Here is an 18096-nt window from a genome sequence, read left to right as displayed (position 1 = left end):
TGTCTTCAGACTCTGTAGGCTCTGGGCAGCAGACCTCATGTGCAGTGGAAGACTGTTCCATAATTTAGGGGGCAGCCACCGCAAAAGCTCGATCACCTTAGTCTTTAGCCCAGACCTCGGGACACCTAAGAGTAGTTTATTCGCTGACCTCAGTGCTCTAGCAGGTGTCCATTAAAGATGTTATTTATAATGTCAAAAACATTCCATAATCAACTCTACTCACATTAACTTGACTTATGTGAACAGGGCACCAAATGCATCATCTGTAAGAGCCATGTGTGTCATATTTTATTTCTGCTGTCTTGTAAACCTCCCACCACTTGCCACAGTCATGGGGTCACAGGTCATGGGTCATGGGGTCAATATAATCAGGGTTTTTGTTTGACTCTAGGTGTTGCTAGTTGGAGGAAGCATACACGTTTTTGACCGTGTCGGGTTATTTGATTTGAAGTAAATTCATGTTGCATTGTTTGTCTATTATTGGGATATAGACCATCACAGAGGTAGGGCATGATGGGCAGACAGACCCTCATCTGCACCTGTGATCACACTGCCTACTTGCTCAGATGCATATAATCAGTTAATTATATTGTTTACACTGCCTATTTTTACTTCTCTACTGTACTATAATTGTATTGCCTGTATTTATTTCTTCCATTACCCTGCCCATACCTGTACCTCCCCTCCCCCATGCTGCTATGATGCCTGAATTTCCCCCAAGGGGATCAATAAAGGAATATCTTATCTTTGTTTGTTTGTTTATTGGAAACAAAACAAACTGAGCAATAAATCGCCTTTTATTAATGCAACATTGTATCAATGGGTCAGAAGAACACTGGTATCCATTCAGCAACCATTGTGGCTGTTGATTGGCTGCCGCTACATCATCCACCCACGCAAATCTCAAGCACGTTCTACTTCTCTCCCAGTCATCGACAAGGCCAGGAACATTACACCCCTGTGACCAGTAGATGGCGTGAGCAGCATGATTCATCTAGCTGTGGGTAGAATTCATCACACAGACCGGCTTCCTTGCAGCTAAGTTTAAGTTTATTTATTTTTTTACCCAGGGACAGAGCATATTAATCAACATCTTCCGTTTCCACATCAATGTAAATGTGCCAGAATTAGCTAATGAGCTAGTTTTCATCTGTAGTCCATGCCTAGCATAGTTCTCACTTAGGTGTGAACTAAGATATTGTTTGGGTAAACCAAAAGGATTCTTCCACACTACCTATTATATATTATATTATATTATTATGTCTATACTACCATGCACTCAAGACTGTAGCACTCAAGTTCGACAGTTTGATGAACAATCTTACTTACCCTTAGCTGAGTTCCTTCCCTTCCTGCTGACTTGTAGTACACAACTTGTAAGTCGCGTTGGTTTAAAAGAGTCAGCTAAATTACTAAATGTAAAATGCTAATTTCATTTCCAACGGATCTTCCAAGTTGCAAGTTTAAGTGTGAGTTTTCTCTCTCCATTTTAATGAGTCTAAAAGCCCTTTGTGACATTGACATTCAGTAGTAGGAATTTCTAAAAACTAATATAAATTCTAAACATGAGCTAAATATATCGCTTTCTTATGCAACGTCTGTTCATAGGACCATTTAGAACTTGTGTAATGAAATAGTTGTCATTTGTGATTATTTGTCATTTGAAAGGACATAAATCATGGGTGAGTAAACACTTATAAAGAAGAGTTTATTCAAAAAGGAACATTCTCAAGTAAGAACGATTTCAATAGTTTTATTTCACTCCAAAAATAATTCTACTCCATAAAAGTATACCATTTTCAAAGTTCTGACATCTCGATCTCTTTCTGATTAACCGGTGGTTTTAGAGTATAATGTTTGTAGAAAAAAACAGTTTGACAGTTAGAATATGGAAGTTACATGGAAGTTAACATGAACAGCCCAAATTTTATCTCGTGTAAAATGTATGAAAAATAACAAGTCAAGTTATACAGATAACGCATTAATAACCAAAAAGTATGACATGGAAGACTAATGTGATTGGGGTCGTTGGTTTAAAAATCAACTCATTTGATACAATCTTGTATTTCACATTATTTATGCCGCGCTAAAAAAGGTGATTGTAGAAGCATTTCAGAAACAGTGCTTATATTCACTGAAATTAATTTAAAACAAAAACAGCATTTGATTGTGCATGTTTTTCCTCAATAAGTGGCGTATAACATCTTGTGATTACGCATGACTGAGATGAATTCAATTCACAGGTTACGAGTCAGATATTCAATAACCATGCCCCCCCGAATTGACTGACATAAATGTAAGTCACTTATGTATTGCAATGAGTTGGGGAAAAGCATTGATCATTTAACTTTCAACCATCCGAGTTGATTCAACTGCCTGATGAATCGTCACCGTTTGGAGAGTGTGGGTCATCGGGGGTTAAGTGATATCGCTGAAGGTTAAGCGGTTGTGAGCAGACGACGCCCGTCCTCGTTTGAGCACCAACTACACAGCAGTAGGAAGGAATGCAAGACACAACTCAACATTGCCTCGTCTCACAGTGATCATTTGTTGATTTGGATAAAAAATACATACTAAAATTACAACTTCATTATAAAAGTTAGCAAAAAAAATTTGCTCATTGACAAACTGCAAAATCATCTCGTTTAACGGCGTCGAAGTAAATCCACTTCATGATCACATTTTTTTTAAACCGCAACACTGTACATCACCAGTATCGCATTGAACACGAAACAAAATACAATAAAAAAGAACAAAAAAGAACAAAAAAAAATCTCTTAAGTGTTAAGAGTGTGAACAGAACTCGTAAAAGTGATGGACAAGTGAACGGAACTCGTAAAAGTGATGGACAAGTGAACGGAACTCGTAAAAGTGATGGACAAGTGAACAGAACTCGTAAAAGTGATAGACTGAACGGAACTCGTAAAAGTGATAGACAAGTGAACGGAACTCGTAAAAGTGATGGACAAGTGAACGGAACTCGTAAAAGTGATAGACAAGTGAACGGAACTCGTAAAAGTGATAGACAAGTGAACGGAACTCGTAAAAGTGATAGACAAGTGAACGGAACTCGTAAAAGTGATAGACAAGTGAACGGAACTCGTAAAAGTGATAGACACTGTGCCCCTTCAGTAAATTGAATCAGTGTGTGATCAGTACAAATGCTTTCAATGTTTTAATGCCTGGCGCCTACATAGAAGAGGTAGAGCTACATACAGTACACAGGTCCGGTACATTTAGACTCCCCTAAGATATGTATACAGGTCGGGTACATTTAGACTCCCCGAAGTCGGGGAACCCTAACTGGAGTCTTTATAAAGCCTGGGAGAGATAAACCATAGTAAGAGAAGAGCCTTCACACACGCTGGGACATCAAGCCATGATTAAGGTTCGAACAGCAAAATATTTGCTTAGACTTAATAAATATTATAATACATATCCTATAGGTAAGGAAAGGAGGGGGGGGGGGTTTAACACTCGATGTGTTTTGATAAAAAGAGAAACAAAAACGTTTACAAAGTTTGCTCTGGTCTCAACGGGGATCGGCCCCCCTCTACCTTCACAGCCTGAGACAACGTTGGAAGTGTCTTCTGAAATCTACATATTAGGAATCTACGGCTTTACTCGGACGCTTAATTAATATTGCCCCGTGAAAGAAGAGATCAGTGTTCAATGTTGCATATAGTCGACCGCGGGGAGTCCTTTTTTGTTCGCCATGTGACTCGAGTAGATAATCAATTATCAAAGCCGCACCCCCCTCGCTTGTGCTTTTGCGCAATGTAGTACCTCCCGTTGCGTTCCGATTTTTTTTAAAAGAACAAAAAGATTCCGGCGGGTTTTAATTAGAAAGCCTCGACTTCAGAGGGACACCAACCGACTGCTGCAAAATAAAAAAAAATAGTACTATAATAATACAAAATATAGGTTGATTTTGAGTACGCTGTGTTTTGCCGCGTCGAGGGACGCCGTCGCTGGACAGGGTTGTTCACAAGGAGGTCTCCGAGCCGGGTCCCTGGGGCGTCCAGAAGAGGGCGCTGTCCTCCGGGTCCAGGTCGATCCGAATCTGAGGCACTGCTTTTTTTAAGGGGCTGATAGAGAAGAAGAAGAAGAAGAAGAAGAAGAAGAAGAAGAAGAAGAAGAAGAAGAAGAAGAAGAAGAAGAAGAAGAAGAAGAAGAAGAAGAAGAAGAAGAAGAAGAAGAAGAAGAAGAAGAAGAAGAAGAAGAAGAAGAAGAAGAAGAAGAAGAAGAGAAAAACCTCAGTATCGTCGAAGACTAGCATGAAACGTTAGCATCAAACAGTATGTAGTCAAAAGATATAAATATAGGCAATAAAATTACATCTGAATATACAAATTTGAAAGAAACAGTGTAAACAAAAGGTGTAAATTAGGGTCTGTATGCCCTCATCTATGCAACGTGTCATATATTTGCAAAGATATTAGTTTAGAATATCCTTAATGTGCGAGTGTCGCCTTGGTGTCGTCGTTGCACAGAGGCATGAAATCCCCCCCCGGCGTTATTTCTGAACGTGCCACTTTCAGACCCAATGGAGATGATAGAGCCAATTTGCTGGTTTAGTGCCATATTTCATTTGTTTGTTTGCATTTCTGTATTTGTATTAGTGCTGTCAGGCGATTAAAAATGTTTATCTATGTCGTACCATTCTATGCATTATGCCTATGAAGTTGGGTTTGTGGTAGCAGTTCCCTTTACTGACCAGTAGGTGGCTCTACCTGTAGTAGAGCATTAATGGCTTACCTGTCTACTTAATGTGTATGGGACTGATGACATTCAGGTGTGTTTGTTACCGGCAAGAACACACCGTTTTGACCGTCACATCGTGTCGTTTGTTATGCTCGTCAGGGTAGTACCGTTTGCTTTAGATCTTTCATGCAATTGTGCATTGGGCAATTTTGTGGTGTAAATAAATACACTTGTTGAGTATTATTGCAAACAGACCTTGTGGAAATTCTATCATTGATCTGACGACTTGTCAAGTACGTGCTAGCCGGTTTCAGCCTCCTCATGGCCTGTAGGTTTTGTTTTTTTAGTCCCAAGTTAATTCAAGCCATTACAGGAGTTAGCTTGCGTACGTCCCATAGGTCTGACGTAATGGAGTTAGCTTGCGTACGTCCCATAGGTCTGACGTAAAGAGTTCGCTTGCGTACGTCCCATAGGTCTGACGTAAAGAGTTAGCTTGCCTACGTCCCATAGGTCTGACGTAAAGAGTTTGCTTGCGTACGTCCCATAGGTCTGACGTAAAGAGTTAGCTTGCGTACGTCCCATAGGTCTGACGTAAAGAGTTAGCTTGCGTACGTCCCATAGGTCTGACGTAAAGAGTTAGCTTGCGTACGTCCCATAGGTCTGACGTAAAGAGTTAGCTTGCGTACGTCCCATAGGTCCGACGTAAAGAGTTAGCTTGCGTACGTCCCATAGGTCTGACGCAAAGAGTTAGCTTGCGTACGTCCCATAGCTCTGATGTAATGGAGTTAGCTTGCGTACGTCCCATAGGTCTGACGCAAAGAGTTAGCTTGCATACGTCCCATAGCTCTGATCTGTAATGGAGAGTTAGCTTGCGTACGTCCCATAGGTCTGACGTAAAGAGTTAGCTCTGACGTACAGTTAGCTTGCGTACGTCCCATAGGTCCGACGTAATGGAGTTAGCTTGCGTACGTCCCATAGGTCTGACGTAATAGTTAGCTTGCGTACGTCCCATAGGTCTGACGTAAAGAGTTAGCTTGCGTACGGCCCATAGGTCTGACGTAATGGAGAGTTAGCTTGCGTACGTCCCATAGGTCTGATGGAATGGAGTTAGCTTGCGTACGTCCCATAGGTCTGACGTAAAGAGTTAGCTTGCGTACGTCCCATAGGTCTGACGTAATGGAGAGTTAGCTTGCATACGTCCCATAGGTCTGACGTAATGGAGTTAGCTTGCGTACGTCCCATAGGTCTGACGTGCCGCGCTACATTGCAAACGTAATATGTAGTGTGTATGTGTTCCACAGTACATCATTAATTTCTAGGGATGTTCGCTATTGGCTTTTTTACCGATATTGTCCAACTCTTAATTCCCGATACCGATATCAACCGATATATGCGGGTGCCCCCCCCCCCCCCCCCCCCCCCAAGCGGAATAATTTCAGGTAATTAATATTACATATCTCTTGTTGTGGAATTAACACAACATTATGCATACTTTTGACAATAAATTAAATAAGAATTTGTTCTTACTTGCTTGCCTGGGTAAATAAAGGTTATAAATGTAAAAAAAAAAAAAAAAAAAAAAAAAATCTTGAAAACCGATCATTTCATTTTAATCGGACATCCCTATTAATTTCCTCTGAGGTTAAGGCGAGACGCAGAGCGGTGCGACGTACCCTTCCATGGACGGTGACTGATAGTAGTGCTCAGCATGGTGAATGTGGGGCAGCGACGGTCGTCTGGGATTGATCTCCTGAGGGGAGAAGAACATACAGCGTCAGAATATATACACTTCATTCCATTCCTTTCGCACTTGGACATCTCCAGAGGAAGTGGGGAGCACTGCAAAGGTGGAATTTCTCCATAGCAGTTTTAGAATGATAGCCGATTGCCCAAGTCAGGAAGTCTTTTTTTAATACATTTTTTTATGCATTTACTTTTTTTTTTCTTTTTTTTTTTCTTTTTTCTCCCATCCCAATGTTAGTCGTTATGCCAATTCCCAATCCCCTTCCTGGTCGCTGCGCACTTACCCCCCACAGTTGGTCTGGGAGAGTGGAGGCTATCACGTGCTTCCTCCGACACACGTCTAGCCAATCAACCGCTTCTTTTCACCTGGCAGCGCGGACTCTCACTGAGAGGGTGTAACGTGTGGAAGGATCACACTACCCCCCTTAGATCCTTTCCTCGCTGAGCAGGCGCACCGACCAAACTGTAGGAGTCGCTGTTTACAACGACCAGGACCCACCCACCAGCTTTCCCACCCCTAACACTGCCAATTGTGTTAGTATGAACGACCAGCCAAGCTGGTAGCAACGCCGAGAGCTGGGCTCGAACCCAGCGTCTCCTGCGTTGGTGGCGAGTGCCTTGTCCACTACACCACCTAGCCGCCCTATGCATTTACTTTTATATATAAAATAGAATTGAGAAAGAAAAAAAGAAAAAACTGAAGGAACAGATACAAGTTGTAGTTGTAGCAGAAGGGATCTGGTTATAAGCAGAGAAAGGCATATAATCTAATCAAAAGTTAAAGCTGCTTTATTCTACATGCAAAGAGAAAGAGATGGGGGAGGGGGGGATAGGTGTTGGATATGAAAAGCAGTTTTAAAGACTCACTCCACCCTGGAAAAACTAAAACAAAATACAAAAACAAAACATGCAGATGCCGATTTCTTGGTCAAAACCCAGTATATACCCCGTGTTACCGAATGCAATAAAAGACTGAAGTGAGTCTAGAAAGAGTTAGTATTTGGAAGCCAGACGCTCCCGGCGACGTGGAAACCCCGTCTCGTTACTCACTATCAGAAGACTTATCCCCCAACATGGGCTCCTGTTCCATCTTATCCATAGAGATCTTTATACTGGGGACATTGTCAGTGTATGGATATTCAGACTGTGGGAGAGAAGGGAGACAACATATTCAGACTGTGGGAGAAGGGAGACAACATATTCAGACTGTGGGAGAAGGGAGACAACATATTCAGACTGTGGGAGAAGGGAGACAACATATTCAGACTGTGGGAGAAGGGAGACAACATTCACACGAAGGATGTTTAAAGGAAAGAATGGAATGGAAGCCATCAGAGCAGGATATGTTTTAAAATCCAAGAGTCCTGCATACAGTCTTCACTTACACAGGGTTCCCACAGACATTGCTCAATGAAATTCAAGGACTTTTCCAAGCACTATTTTTAGCACTATTATAAAAATTCTGATCCAATATCTATGGCTTAAAACCAATTTCTGACAATTAGTTACACTTTAGATCAAATAAATTACATTTCTTGATTCAGAACAATTTTATCATGGATGAAAAAACGTTCAATGCGAATGGTTGATTTGAATTTCAAGGCCTTGAAAAAAATGGGCTGTTTTCAAGGAATTCCAGGCCTTGACTTTTAACAAAAAAAAATTTATCAAGCACTTCAAGGACCTTGTGCAAACCCTGCATGAAGGATGTTTAAAGGAAATGGTTTACTGGTGGAATGGAAGCCATCACAGCAGGATGCGTCTATTCTTTCCCCAATACATTTCCAGTTCCGCGTGCGCGTTCGGCGATCTGATTGGCCACGGACGTTTCTGGTGCGATCTGATTGGCCACTGACGTTTCTGGTCATGTGACATGTGCGCCCAATCGTGTGACGAGCTGTGTCTTTGCCCATTTCCGGGTCTAACAGCCTGCAAACTACCTAACGCCTAGTTTCATCACTGGTTAAGGCGACTCTTTCGAAGTTGGTTAAGGTTAGAGTTTGGAATCAGGGCTGGTGTTCTATCGCCCTGCTCTAAGACAAACTCTAACCTTAACCAGCTTCGAAAGAGTGCCTAAGCTTAACCGGCGAAAGAACTTGCCGTCACACGATTGGGCGCACATGTCACATGACCAGAAACGTCAGTGGCCAATCAGAGCGCAGAAGGCGAACGCGGAACTGGAAATGTATTGGGGAAAGAATTCAGGCCAGCAGGATATGTTTTAAAATCTACAAAAAGTCCTGCATACCGTCTTCACTTACAATCAGTGTGCTTAGGTTCATTCGACCTTCATCAGGTATCTAGAAGGACTTTATATATACAGAGGCTGTAGAGTAGAAGGTTGAATGACTGAAACATACAGTACTACCTAAGATGAGATAAGACGTAAATGGTGCATTTATATAGCGCTTTTAAATTTTTGTTCCTCGCATTCACCCATTCACTCACCGATGGCGGAGGCGACCGTGCAAGGTGCCGACCTGCTCATCGGGAGCAGTTAGGGGCTACCGGAGTCTCATGGCCGGTACAGAGAGACTCAAAAGGAGCTTCTATCCTCAGGCCATCAGGATGCTCAATGACTCTATGCAACACTAACACATACATTCTACATTCATTGCACACACATCCACATGCACACACTCACTTTAAACATTCACCTTTACACTTTAAACACTACACCATATTTTATCTATTTATTAATAAAATATTTAGCATATTGTTTGCATTTTGTACTTTAGTTTTGTATATTGTATACTTTGTGCTTCATACTGTAAAACAAGTTTAAAAAAAGAATAATCTTAGGGGGCTCATACAGAACCAATCATTTCACTGTAATGTACCTGTACCTTTAACACTTTCTGTGCCGGAAACGTAGATCTCCGTTTCGTTATTTCTTTTATTCGCTAGTGCCTTTCATAACCCATCGAGGCACCTTGTGCATGTGGTCCTGAATGTGTCTGAGATCGCAGACGGTCAATACCGCCGCCTAACGCCTTGCGGCCGCTATTGCACTCCGTTTGAAACGATGTAGTTTGTTTTCTCGCCCAAGCTGCGGCGTGGGGGCGGGTTCTAAACACTCCGGGAAGACAAGCGGTCACCACGGTTGCCTCGACGAGTTCATCCGCCCGCCCGTTCATGTGCAATGCTGGATAACGTCGGACAAACGATCGCGATGAATATTTGGAATGGCGATCAGATCATTGGATTATTCTTCTTGCAGTACATCAGAGACAAGGTAAGGACTCTATATTACCAATCTTGCGTTGATCCGATATTTTTTTGCCCGCGATCGAAGCGTGTCTGTGTGGTATGTGCGTGTGCCGTGTCCCGTTGGTCACATCACGGCACGGATGGGCGCCCCGCTCCAAACCACCTTTCATGCGTGCATGATGAAAGATAATACCGATAATCTAGCGTTGATTTCAGATTGATTGTTGATCCAAGCGAGGAATGGCAACGTGTTTATTGAATTACACAAAAACGCCGTTTTCGTGTCTTTTCCTGGGATTATTCAGAATCACTCAAACTATACTCATATTCACCACGGTATAAAACGTAAATGTATAGATGAAAAAAGTATCTGTTTTTTGCACGTTGACCGGAAGAAACCCACTGACAATCGACGGTGTTATTAGATCCATAGCTATAATATAAAATATAGGTTTAGCTCTACAAACAAGGTGAGCGCTTACATGGGGTCAATGGGTGGCAAGGCCTATGCACCTCCCAGAAGGGGCGTGGCACCCAATGTGTTAATATGTGACAAATAAAACAAAACCTGGACGGTGCCTCGAACTTGTAGCAGTCAGATTGATTAATCGAGTCGCTTTGGGCATTATTATTATCAGGCAGTGTTGAGTGCTCTCCTTCAAAATGTGTAACTGTGCGCTGAAAGATATTCCTTTATTGATCCCCTTGGGGGAAATGTGGGCGTCATAGCAGCATGGGGGAGGGGGGAGGGGGGGTACACGTACCGTATGGGCAGGGTAATAGTAGAAAGTAGGGCTGTCCCCGACTAAGGATTTGGATGGTCGACTATGATTGGCCAAAATTTGCCGTTAGTCGACTATTGGTCGACAAAAAAAATAAATAAGTTTAATATTTTTAATATTAATTTTTTTTTTTTTTTTTTATCATTCCATTTGGGCTGTGGGGTGCTTAATGTCTGAAGGAGTCGACTGAAGGCTCCTTGTCCTCTGCAAAAGCATGCAATTGGTCCACTGATGGATACATCTTGATATTTGTCTAGTGTGTGTTCATTAGACGGGTGAAATCCTCTTTCAGTGCCTCTGTGCCTGTTTTCGTAGGCAGTTGGCCTCTGGTATGCGTGCCATTAGCGTTAGCCACGCTTCTAGGCCTCTTTTCTTTTGGAAAGAATGATAAAAAAATATATAAAAAAAAATGCATTTACCGATTAGTCGACTAATAGGGTCAGCCCTAGTAGAAAGACATAAATGTAGGCAATAAAATTTGATCTGGATATAAAAATAGGAGAAAAATAAACAGTGAAAACAAAGGTGCAGATGAGGGGTCTAATAACGCTGTTTGTAAGTTAAGACAGTATGCGGGGATTCTACTGCGGTGGGACTGAATACATGAAAACACAAATGACAAAATAGACGACTGCAAAGACTAATCGCTTCTGCCGAAAGCTATGGCATAGGGCCCGTGTCACAGAGACCCCAGACGTGACGAGTGGAGCGTAGTCTACTCACAAACTCTATTTCACTGTCGATGCTTCCTTTCTTTTTGTTCTTCTTCTTCTTCTCGTCCTCCTTCTTCTTCTTGTCCTTCTCCGGGATGACGTCGTCGAGGTAGCTGAGGTCGTGCTGGGAGAACAGGTAGTCCATGGCCTTACGCACGGCCACCAGCGCCAGGATCTGGAGACACCGTTCAGTTACGTTATTATGATCAGGGTCGGGTACCTTTCACATGTGAACCGATTACCGGTACCTGTGAATCGATACCGGTACCCAACGGTACTTTTTTTTTTTTGTACTTTAGTCTCTAAAAAGTTGTAAAAAAAATATCCAAACTTCAAATAATTTGTTATCTTTATTATTTCTTTTTAACAATTTGTTAATATATACTGTATATAATATATAATATTATAAGAATTTGTTCTTACTTGCCTGGGTAAATAGAGGTTAACCCTTTCACTGCCACACAACAGCAGGTTAACCCTTTCACTGCGACAATACACAGAAGGTTAACCCTTTCACTGCCACACAACAGCCGGTTAACCCTTTCACCGACCGTCGGTAGTGTGATAGTAAAGAAGGGTTAACCTTCTGTAGTGTGGCAGTGAAAGGGTTAAATAAATGAAGAAAAAAAAAAAAAAAAAAAAATTTCTTTTTTGATAAAACCGATACCGATCATTTCCGATATTACATTTGAATGCCAATATCGGCCGATAATATGGAACATCCCCTACTTATTACTATGAGTATTATTTGAGCCACGGAACCCGGCGTGTCGGTCTGTCTCACCATGACGGGGAAGACGATGGCGGCCACGGTGGACTTGAGGATCCAGAGCATGGCGAGGCAGACGGCCTGGATGAAGGTGAACAGGTGGATGCGTCTCTGGGGCACGTGCCGCAGGTAGATCAGGTCCGGCTGGTGCTTGGCCGGCATCAGGAGCAGCTGCAGGCGGTCCATGAACTGCAGGAGGAGGAGGACATGGAGAAGACATAGATTCGATTTAGGGCTGACCCCTATTAGTCGACTAATCGGTCGAAAGGAGCCGTAGTCGACTAACCAACCTCTTAATCGAATAGTAAAAAAAAAAAAAAAAAATTATTGAATTTTTTTATCATTCTTTTCCAAAAGAAAAGAGGCCTAGAAGCGTGGCTAACGCTAATGGCAGGCATACCAGAGGCTAACTGCCTACGAAAACAGGCACAGAGGCACTGAAATAGGATTTCACCCGTCTAATGAACACACTAGACTAGACAAATATCAAGATGTATCCATCAGTGGACCAATTGCATGCTTTTGCAGAGGACAAGAAGCCTTCAGTCGACTCCTTCAGACATTAAGCACCCCCCCACAGCCCAAATGGAATGATAAAAAAAAATTATAATAATATTATATATATATTTTTTTTTTTGTCGACTAATAGTCGACTAACGGCAATTTTGGCCAATCATAGTCGACCATCCAAATCCTTAGTCGGGGACATCCCTAATTAGATTCATGCTTTACTTTACCTCTACCAAAACAAATGCTCTGAAAAAGACGGTAATGTATAGAGCAGTTGCTTATTGGAATAGTATACAGAGAAATATAACTATGGTAAGGAACACATTTATGTTTAAAAAAAAATTAAGTAAAAAATTGGGCTCACGAATAAAGAGATACATTTTGGTCATGACCTTATTGTGGAAATTAGTATGGAAATATAAAGGTGATCGGTGACTTGAGAATAGTTATGCTATATTATGAGTTCAAATCATTTAAACGATTTGTATCCGTTTTGTTCTTATGGACTGATTATGGAATATGTATTTATGGTTGGAGAATTGTGATATCCGACTTATGAATATTGAGTGAGCTTTGATTCACTTGTTTTGTTTGTGTTTCTTGTGGAGTACTTCAATGTTTGTGGTTTATATTTTTATTTTACTTTTTTTTGCGTTTGTATTTTTAATGTTTGGACCCCAGGAAGAGTAGTCTCACTTTGGTGTGTAGTAGACTAATGGGATCCACAATAAAACACTAACACAATAACACACAGAGTCACGTCAGGACAGAGAGGTGGAGACAGAGAGGACGGAGAGATGGAGGACAGAGAGATGGAGACAGAGAGGACAGAGAGATGGAGACAGAGAGGACAGAGAGATGGAGACAGAGATGACAGAGAGATGGAGACAGAGAGGACAGAGAGATGGAGACAGAGAGGACAGAGAGATGGAGACAGAGAGGACAGAGAGATGGAGACAGAGAGGACAGAGAGATGGAGACAGAGAGGACAGAGAGATGGAGACAGAGAGGACAGAGAGATGGAGACAGAGAGATGGAGACAGAGAGGACAGAGAGATGGAGACAGAGAGATGGAGACAGAGAGATGGAGACAGAGAGGATGGAGAGATGGAGACAGAGAGATGGAGACAGAGAGGATGGAGAGATGGAGACAGAGAGATGGAGACAGAGAGGATGGAGAGATGGAGACAGAGAGATGGAGACAGAAGATGGAGACAGAGAGGACAGAGAGATGGAGACAGAGAGGACGGAGAGATGGAGACAGAGGATGGAGAGATGGAGACAGAGAGATGGAGACAGAAGATGGAGACAGAGAGGACAGAGAGATGGAGACAGAGAGGACGGAGAGATGGAGACAGAGAGGACAGAGAGATGGAGACAGAGAGGACAGAGAGATGGAGACAGAGAGGACGGAGAGATGGAGACAGAGAGGACAGAGAGATGGAGACAGAGAGGACAGAGAGATGGAGACAGAGAGGACAGAGAGATGGAGACAGAGAGGACAGAGAGATGGAGACAGAGAGAGGGAGACAGAGAGATGGAGACAGAGAGATGGAGACAGAGAGATGGACAGAGAGATGGAGACAGAGAGATGGACAGAGAGATGGAGACAGAGAGATGGACAGAGAGGTGGAGACAGAGAGGACAGAGAGATGGAGACAGAGAGGACAGAGAGATGGAGACAGAGAGGACAGAGAGATGGAGACAGAGAGGACAGAAAGCTGGAGACAGAGAGGACAGAGAGATGGAGACAGAGAGGACAGAAAGCTGGAGACAGAGAGGACAGATGTCCCCGGTAGGGACTGGAGACAGATCTAACTGTACAGGTGAGGACGCTGCACACACGCTGGATGCTGTATGTGGAACTGTATGTTTCACACATGTTTTAAATAAATAAATACAAATAATAATCATATATTTATCTATATCACACATCATCTAAATCTTTTCATGGCTACAATTAGCTTGTAATGGTCTTTTGTAGAGACATCCTCATACTGTAAGTACGTAGTGTTGGACAGACTCACCTGGACACCTTTGAGAGACGCCACGCCCATGTAGAGGAACACACCATAGAGCAACAGGGCATGGGAATAAACTGAGAGAGAGAGAGAGAGAGAGAGAGAGAGAAGAGAGAGAGAGAGAGAGAGAGAGAGCGAGAGCGAGAGCGAGAGAGAGAGAGAGAGGGAGAGGGAGAGGGAGGGAGAGGGAGAGAGAGAGGGAGAGAGAGAGAGAGAGAGAGAGATAGGGAGAGAGAGAGAGAGAGAGAGAGAGAGAGAGAGAGATAGAGGGGGGGGAGAGAGAGAGAGAGAGAGAGAGAGAGAGAGAGAGAGAGGGAGAGGGAGAGGGAAGAGGGAGAGAGTGAGAGAGTGAGAGAGAGAGAGAGAGAGAGAGAGGGGGGGGGGGGGGGAGAGAGAGAGAGAGAGGGAGGGTGAGAGAGGAGAGAGAGAGAGAGAGAGCGAGAGAGAGAGAGAGAGAGAGAGAGAGGGGAGAGAGCGAGAGCGAGAGCGAGAGAGAGAGAGAGGGAGAGAGAGAGCAAGAGAGAGAGCGAGAGAGAGAGAGAGAGAGAGAGAGGTGTTATCAGAGCCGACCACACAACAATACTATAAGCCCAATGACACTTTTCACAATGTATTATATTTATAGTATAACATGAGCATGAGAGAGCCAACAATGAATATACACCATCTAACTAACCTTTAAGTAAGAACTGGAAATCTCTTCAAAAGGTAACCAGAATGTTTATAAATAGCACTGGTGCTTGATTTAAATAGCATGTAACCTGCAGGAGCAGCTTATCTAGTACTACTGGGAACCCCCCCCCCCCACACACACACACACACCACACACACACACACACACACACACACACACCATGCAAAACACTAGAACTGTCAGAGAAAACCTTTGAAGCGATATAGGTATAATTTCATGCTTGTTTTGTGATGGAAAATAAGGATTACAGAGTCATTATTTTAAAGTAGTGATAGTAATGTCCAAAAGGGGATATCTAATGGACACTGCCCTGCCGAAGCTAACGACACAAACAGTGAAACTGAGAAAAATGGCTTTAAAGTTATTTCACTATGCAGTGATTTAGTAGTTACTGTTTAGTAGTTACTGAAAATTCTGTATACCCCTTTTCTCTCTTAAAAACAGAAGCAAGATTGAACTCTGAACGTCCTCACAAGATAAAACAGACGTCGAGAAGTTCAATTTCACGTATAATAATAACTCAATTTTGAAAAGCTTCTGTGCAGGGCAGTAGTACACATGGAATTTTAAAAACGTCAATATTCAAACTGTCCACAAGGGGGAGCACCAGCGCTAACAATCTGACGCCGGGGTCGTTATTAACCTTCACATGACGGAGCAGCTTTTAATTAACGAGGGAACAGAAACCAGAGGAGGCCACCGACCGAGTTGCAACGCGAGCTTAAGCCCCTCCGGGCGGTGAACACGCTCGTTTCACATGGCATTACTTCCAAATTACAGGACTAGTAGGAGAGTTATTATTATGAATTTGTGGTCAGGGACGGGGGCTTCTCCTAAAAGGGGAGGACAGTAATCCTAATGATGTTCCGTGGAAGAATTACGGGCGGCTATTTGAAGAGGCTCTTACCTTGAGGATAGGAGACATGAAGACCGAGAGTCCAGTGAGCAGGAACACACAGATACCGGTGACTCTCTGCTCTCTGGGGAGGACACACAAAAAGATTTATGTTTATCGTACCGATAACGTTTCTTTTAATGGAAAATCAACTAAATGAAGCAATAATAATAGTAATAATAAACTTTATTTATATAGCACCTTTCGTACAAGAATTGCAGCCCAAAGTGCTTCACACAGCAGTAATGTAGACAAATAGACATATATAGACATAGATTTGGCATAAATATAGACGGGCATAAAATGAGAATTGACTACATAAAAGCAATGCATAAAGTGCAGACATACAACGAGCAGTGCTCATTTAAGCAGTGCAACAAAAATAGCTCTCGTTTACAGTGCAATAATCATAAAAATTGCATAAAATTGTAAATGATGCATTTTATATAACAGCTTTTATCCAAAGCGCATTACAATTTTGTTCCTCATATTCACCCACTCACTCACACATTCACACACCGACGGCGGTGCCGACCTGCTCATCGGGAGCAATTAGGGGGTTAAGTGCCTGCTCAAGGACACTTCGACACGCTGCCCCGGGTGGAGCGGGAATCGAACCGGGAATCAAACCGGGAACCTTCCGATCACCAGACGACTGCTCTACCTCCTGAGCCTTAGTGCAATAAAATAGCTCTCATCTACAGTACAATAATCTCAGTGTGGATGCAATTATTTTTTTTACTCATAATCAGTACTGTATATTTGTAGATCTGGTATGTCATAAATGTATAGATGTAAACAGTACTGTCTATCTGTATGTCATAAATGTATAGATGTAAGCAGTACTGTCTATCTGTATGTCATGTATGTCACGATGAATTGAAAATGGGGGACCCTGATGTAAACAAGACGAAAGTCTTTCTCTGGTCTGCATGCCCTTAACAATTGAGTGTATTGAGCCGTACTGTACTGTACCCATTCTGCAATCTGTTAATACAGTTTTCAATCAATCAATCAGTAGTCTACAGTAAGTAGCAGAGTGTATTAAAAAGTAAACAGAAGGTGTGTCGAGGCAGAAAGGACAGCCCAAAGCCGTGTTGGATGGAGAAAAGTCGTAGATGGCCTATGCTCCATTGGGAGCGATGGGCCTAAGTAAGTAAGTGTCGAGTCCACCGTGTATAGGTGCTGAAGCAGCCGTTCACACATCAACCCGGCTGAGGTTCGGACACGCCGGTGTTCTGGACGGACACGCGGTGGGACCCGCTCCTCACCTGACGCCCAGGAACTTGGGCTGCTCCCCGGGGGCGGAGGTCTCCGTCTCATCTTCAGGGAGTCGATGTGGGCGATGGAGATGACCGTGGCGGCCACGTACCAGGGCAGGCCCATGAAGGAGCAGAGAATGATCAGCACGGCCACCCAGAACAGGTCCAGGTGGTACCCTGCCCCTTTCTGCGAGGAGACGGGAGAGAGAGAGAGAGAGAGAGAGAGGAGAGAGAGAGAGAGAGAGAGAGAGAGAGAGAGAGAGAGAGAGAGAGAGAGAGAGAGAGAGAGAGAGAGAGAGAGAGAGAGAGAGAGAGAGAGAGAGAGAGAGCGGCGGAGTCAACCAGTGGAGCGGAGGAGGCGGGTTCATTAGATTACATTGAGAGTATACGCAGGGCCGGTCCTGTTACATTCTGGTGCCCTAGGAGAGATTTCAGATTTTTACGCCTTTTGATCGACAATACAATATAAATTAAAAACCAATCTGGACATTTAATAATAATACAACTTTATTTGTATAGCACCTTTCATACAGAAACTGCATCTCAAAAAATAAATAGCACAAAGTGCAGACATATAAAATCACAGTTTTTTCACATTAGGATCTAACATCCCAACAGGCCACCTTGTTTATGGTTTGATTCAGTTTTAAAAATAGACAATAATAAAAAGAGTAAGATAAAATAGACATAGTAAAATAGTGCAGTGCAATAAAGTAGTAGAATAGAATAGACATGAAAGGAGCACATAAAGTGCAGACATATAAATCAGTGCCATTTTTTTTACAGTGCAATA

At 42.8% G+C, this 18096-nt stretch overlaps 1 protein-coding gene across 1 annotated transcript in view; it reads right to left on the bottom strand.

The window, feature by feature from the left end:
• Positions 1-1737: 1737 nt before the first annotated feature.
• Positions 1738-18096, bottom strand: part of LOC311237315 (electrogenic sodium bicarbonate cotransporter 1-like) — a 161441-nt gene continuing 145082 nt past the window's right edge. The window contains 10 exon segments of the mRNA XM_084325133.1: positions 1738-4088; positions 6378-6454; positions 7498-7591; positions 11163-11327; positions 11937-12110; positions 14459-14515; positions 14518-14529; positions 16054-16126; positions 17313-17364; positions 17367-17490. Of these exon segments, the coding sequence (XP_084181259.1) occupies positions 6408-6454; positions 7498-7591; positions 11163-11327; positions 11937-12110; positions 14459-14515; positions 14518-14529; positions 16054-16126; positions 17313-17364; positions 17367-17490 (798 nt within the window). The 3' untranslated portion in view covers positions 1738-4088; positions 6378-6407.

This window comes from Notolepis coatsorum (assembly GCF_963971535.1).
Source record: "Notolepis coatsorum genome assembly, chromosome: 11".
Classification (NCBI taxonomy): Eukaryota; Metazoa; Chordata; class Actinopteri; order Aulopiformes; family Paralepididae; genus Notolepis; species Notolepis coatsorum.
The sequence above is the reverse complement of the archived record's forward strand: the minus strand, read 5'-3'. Positions and strand labels throughout refer to the sequence as shown.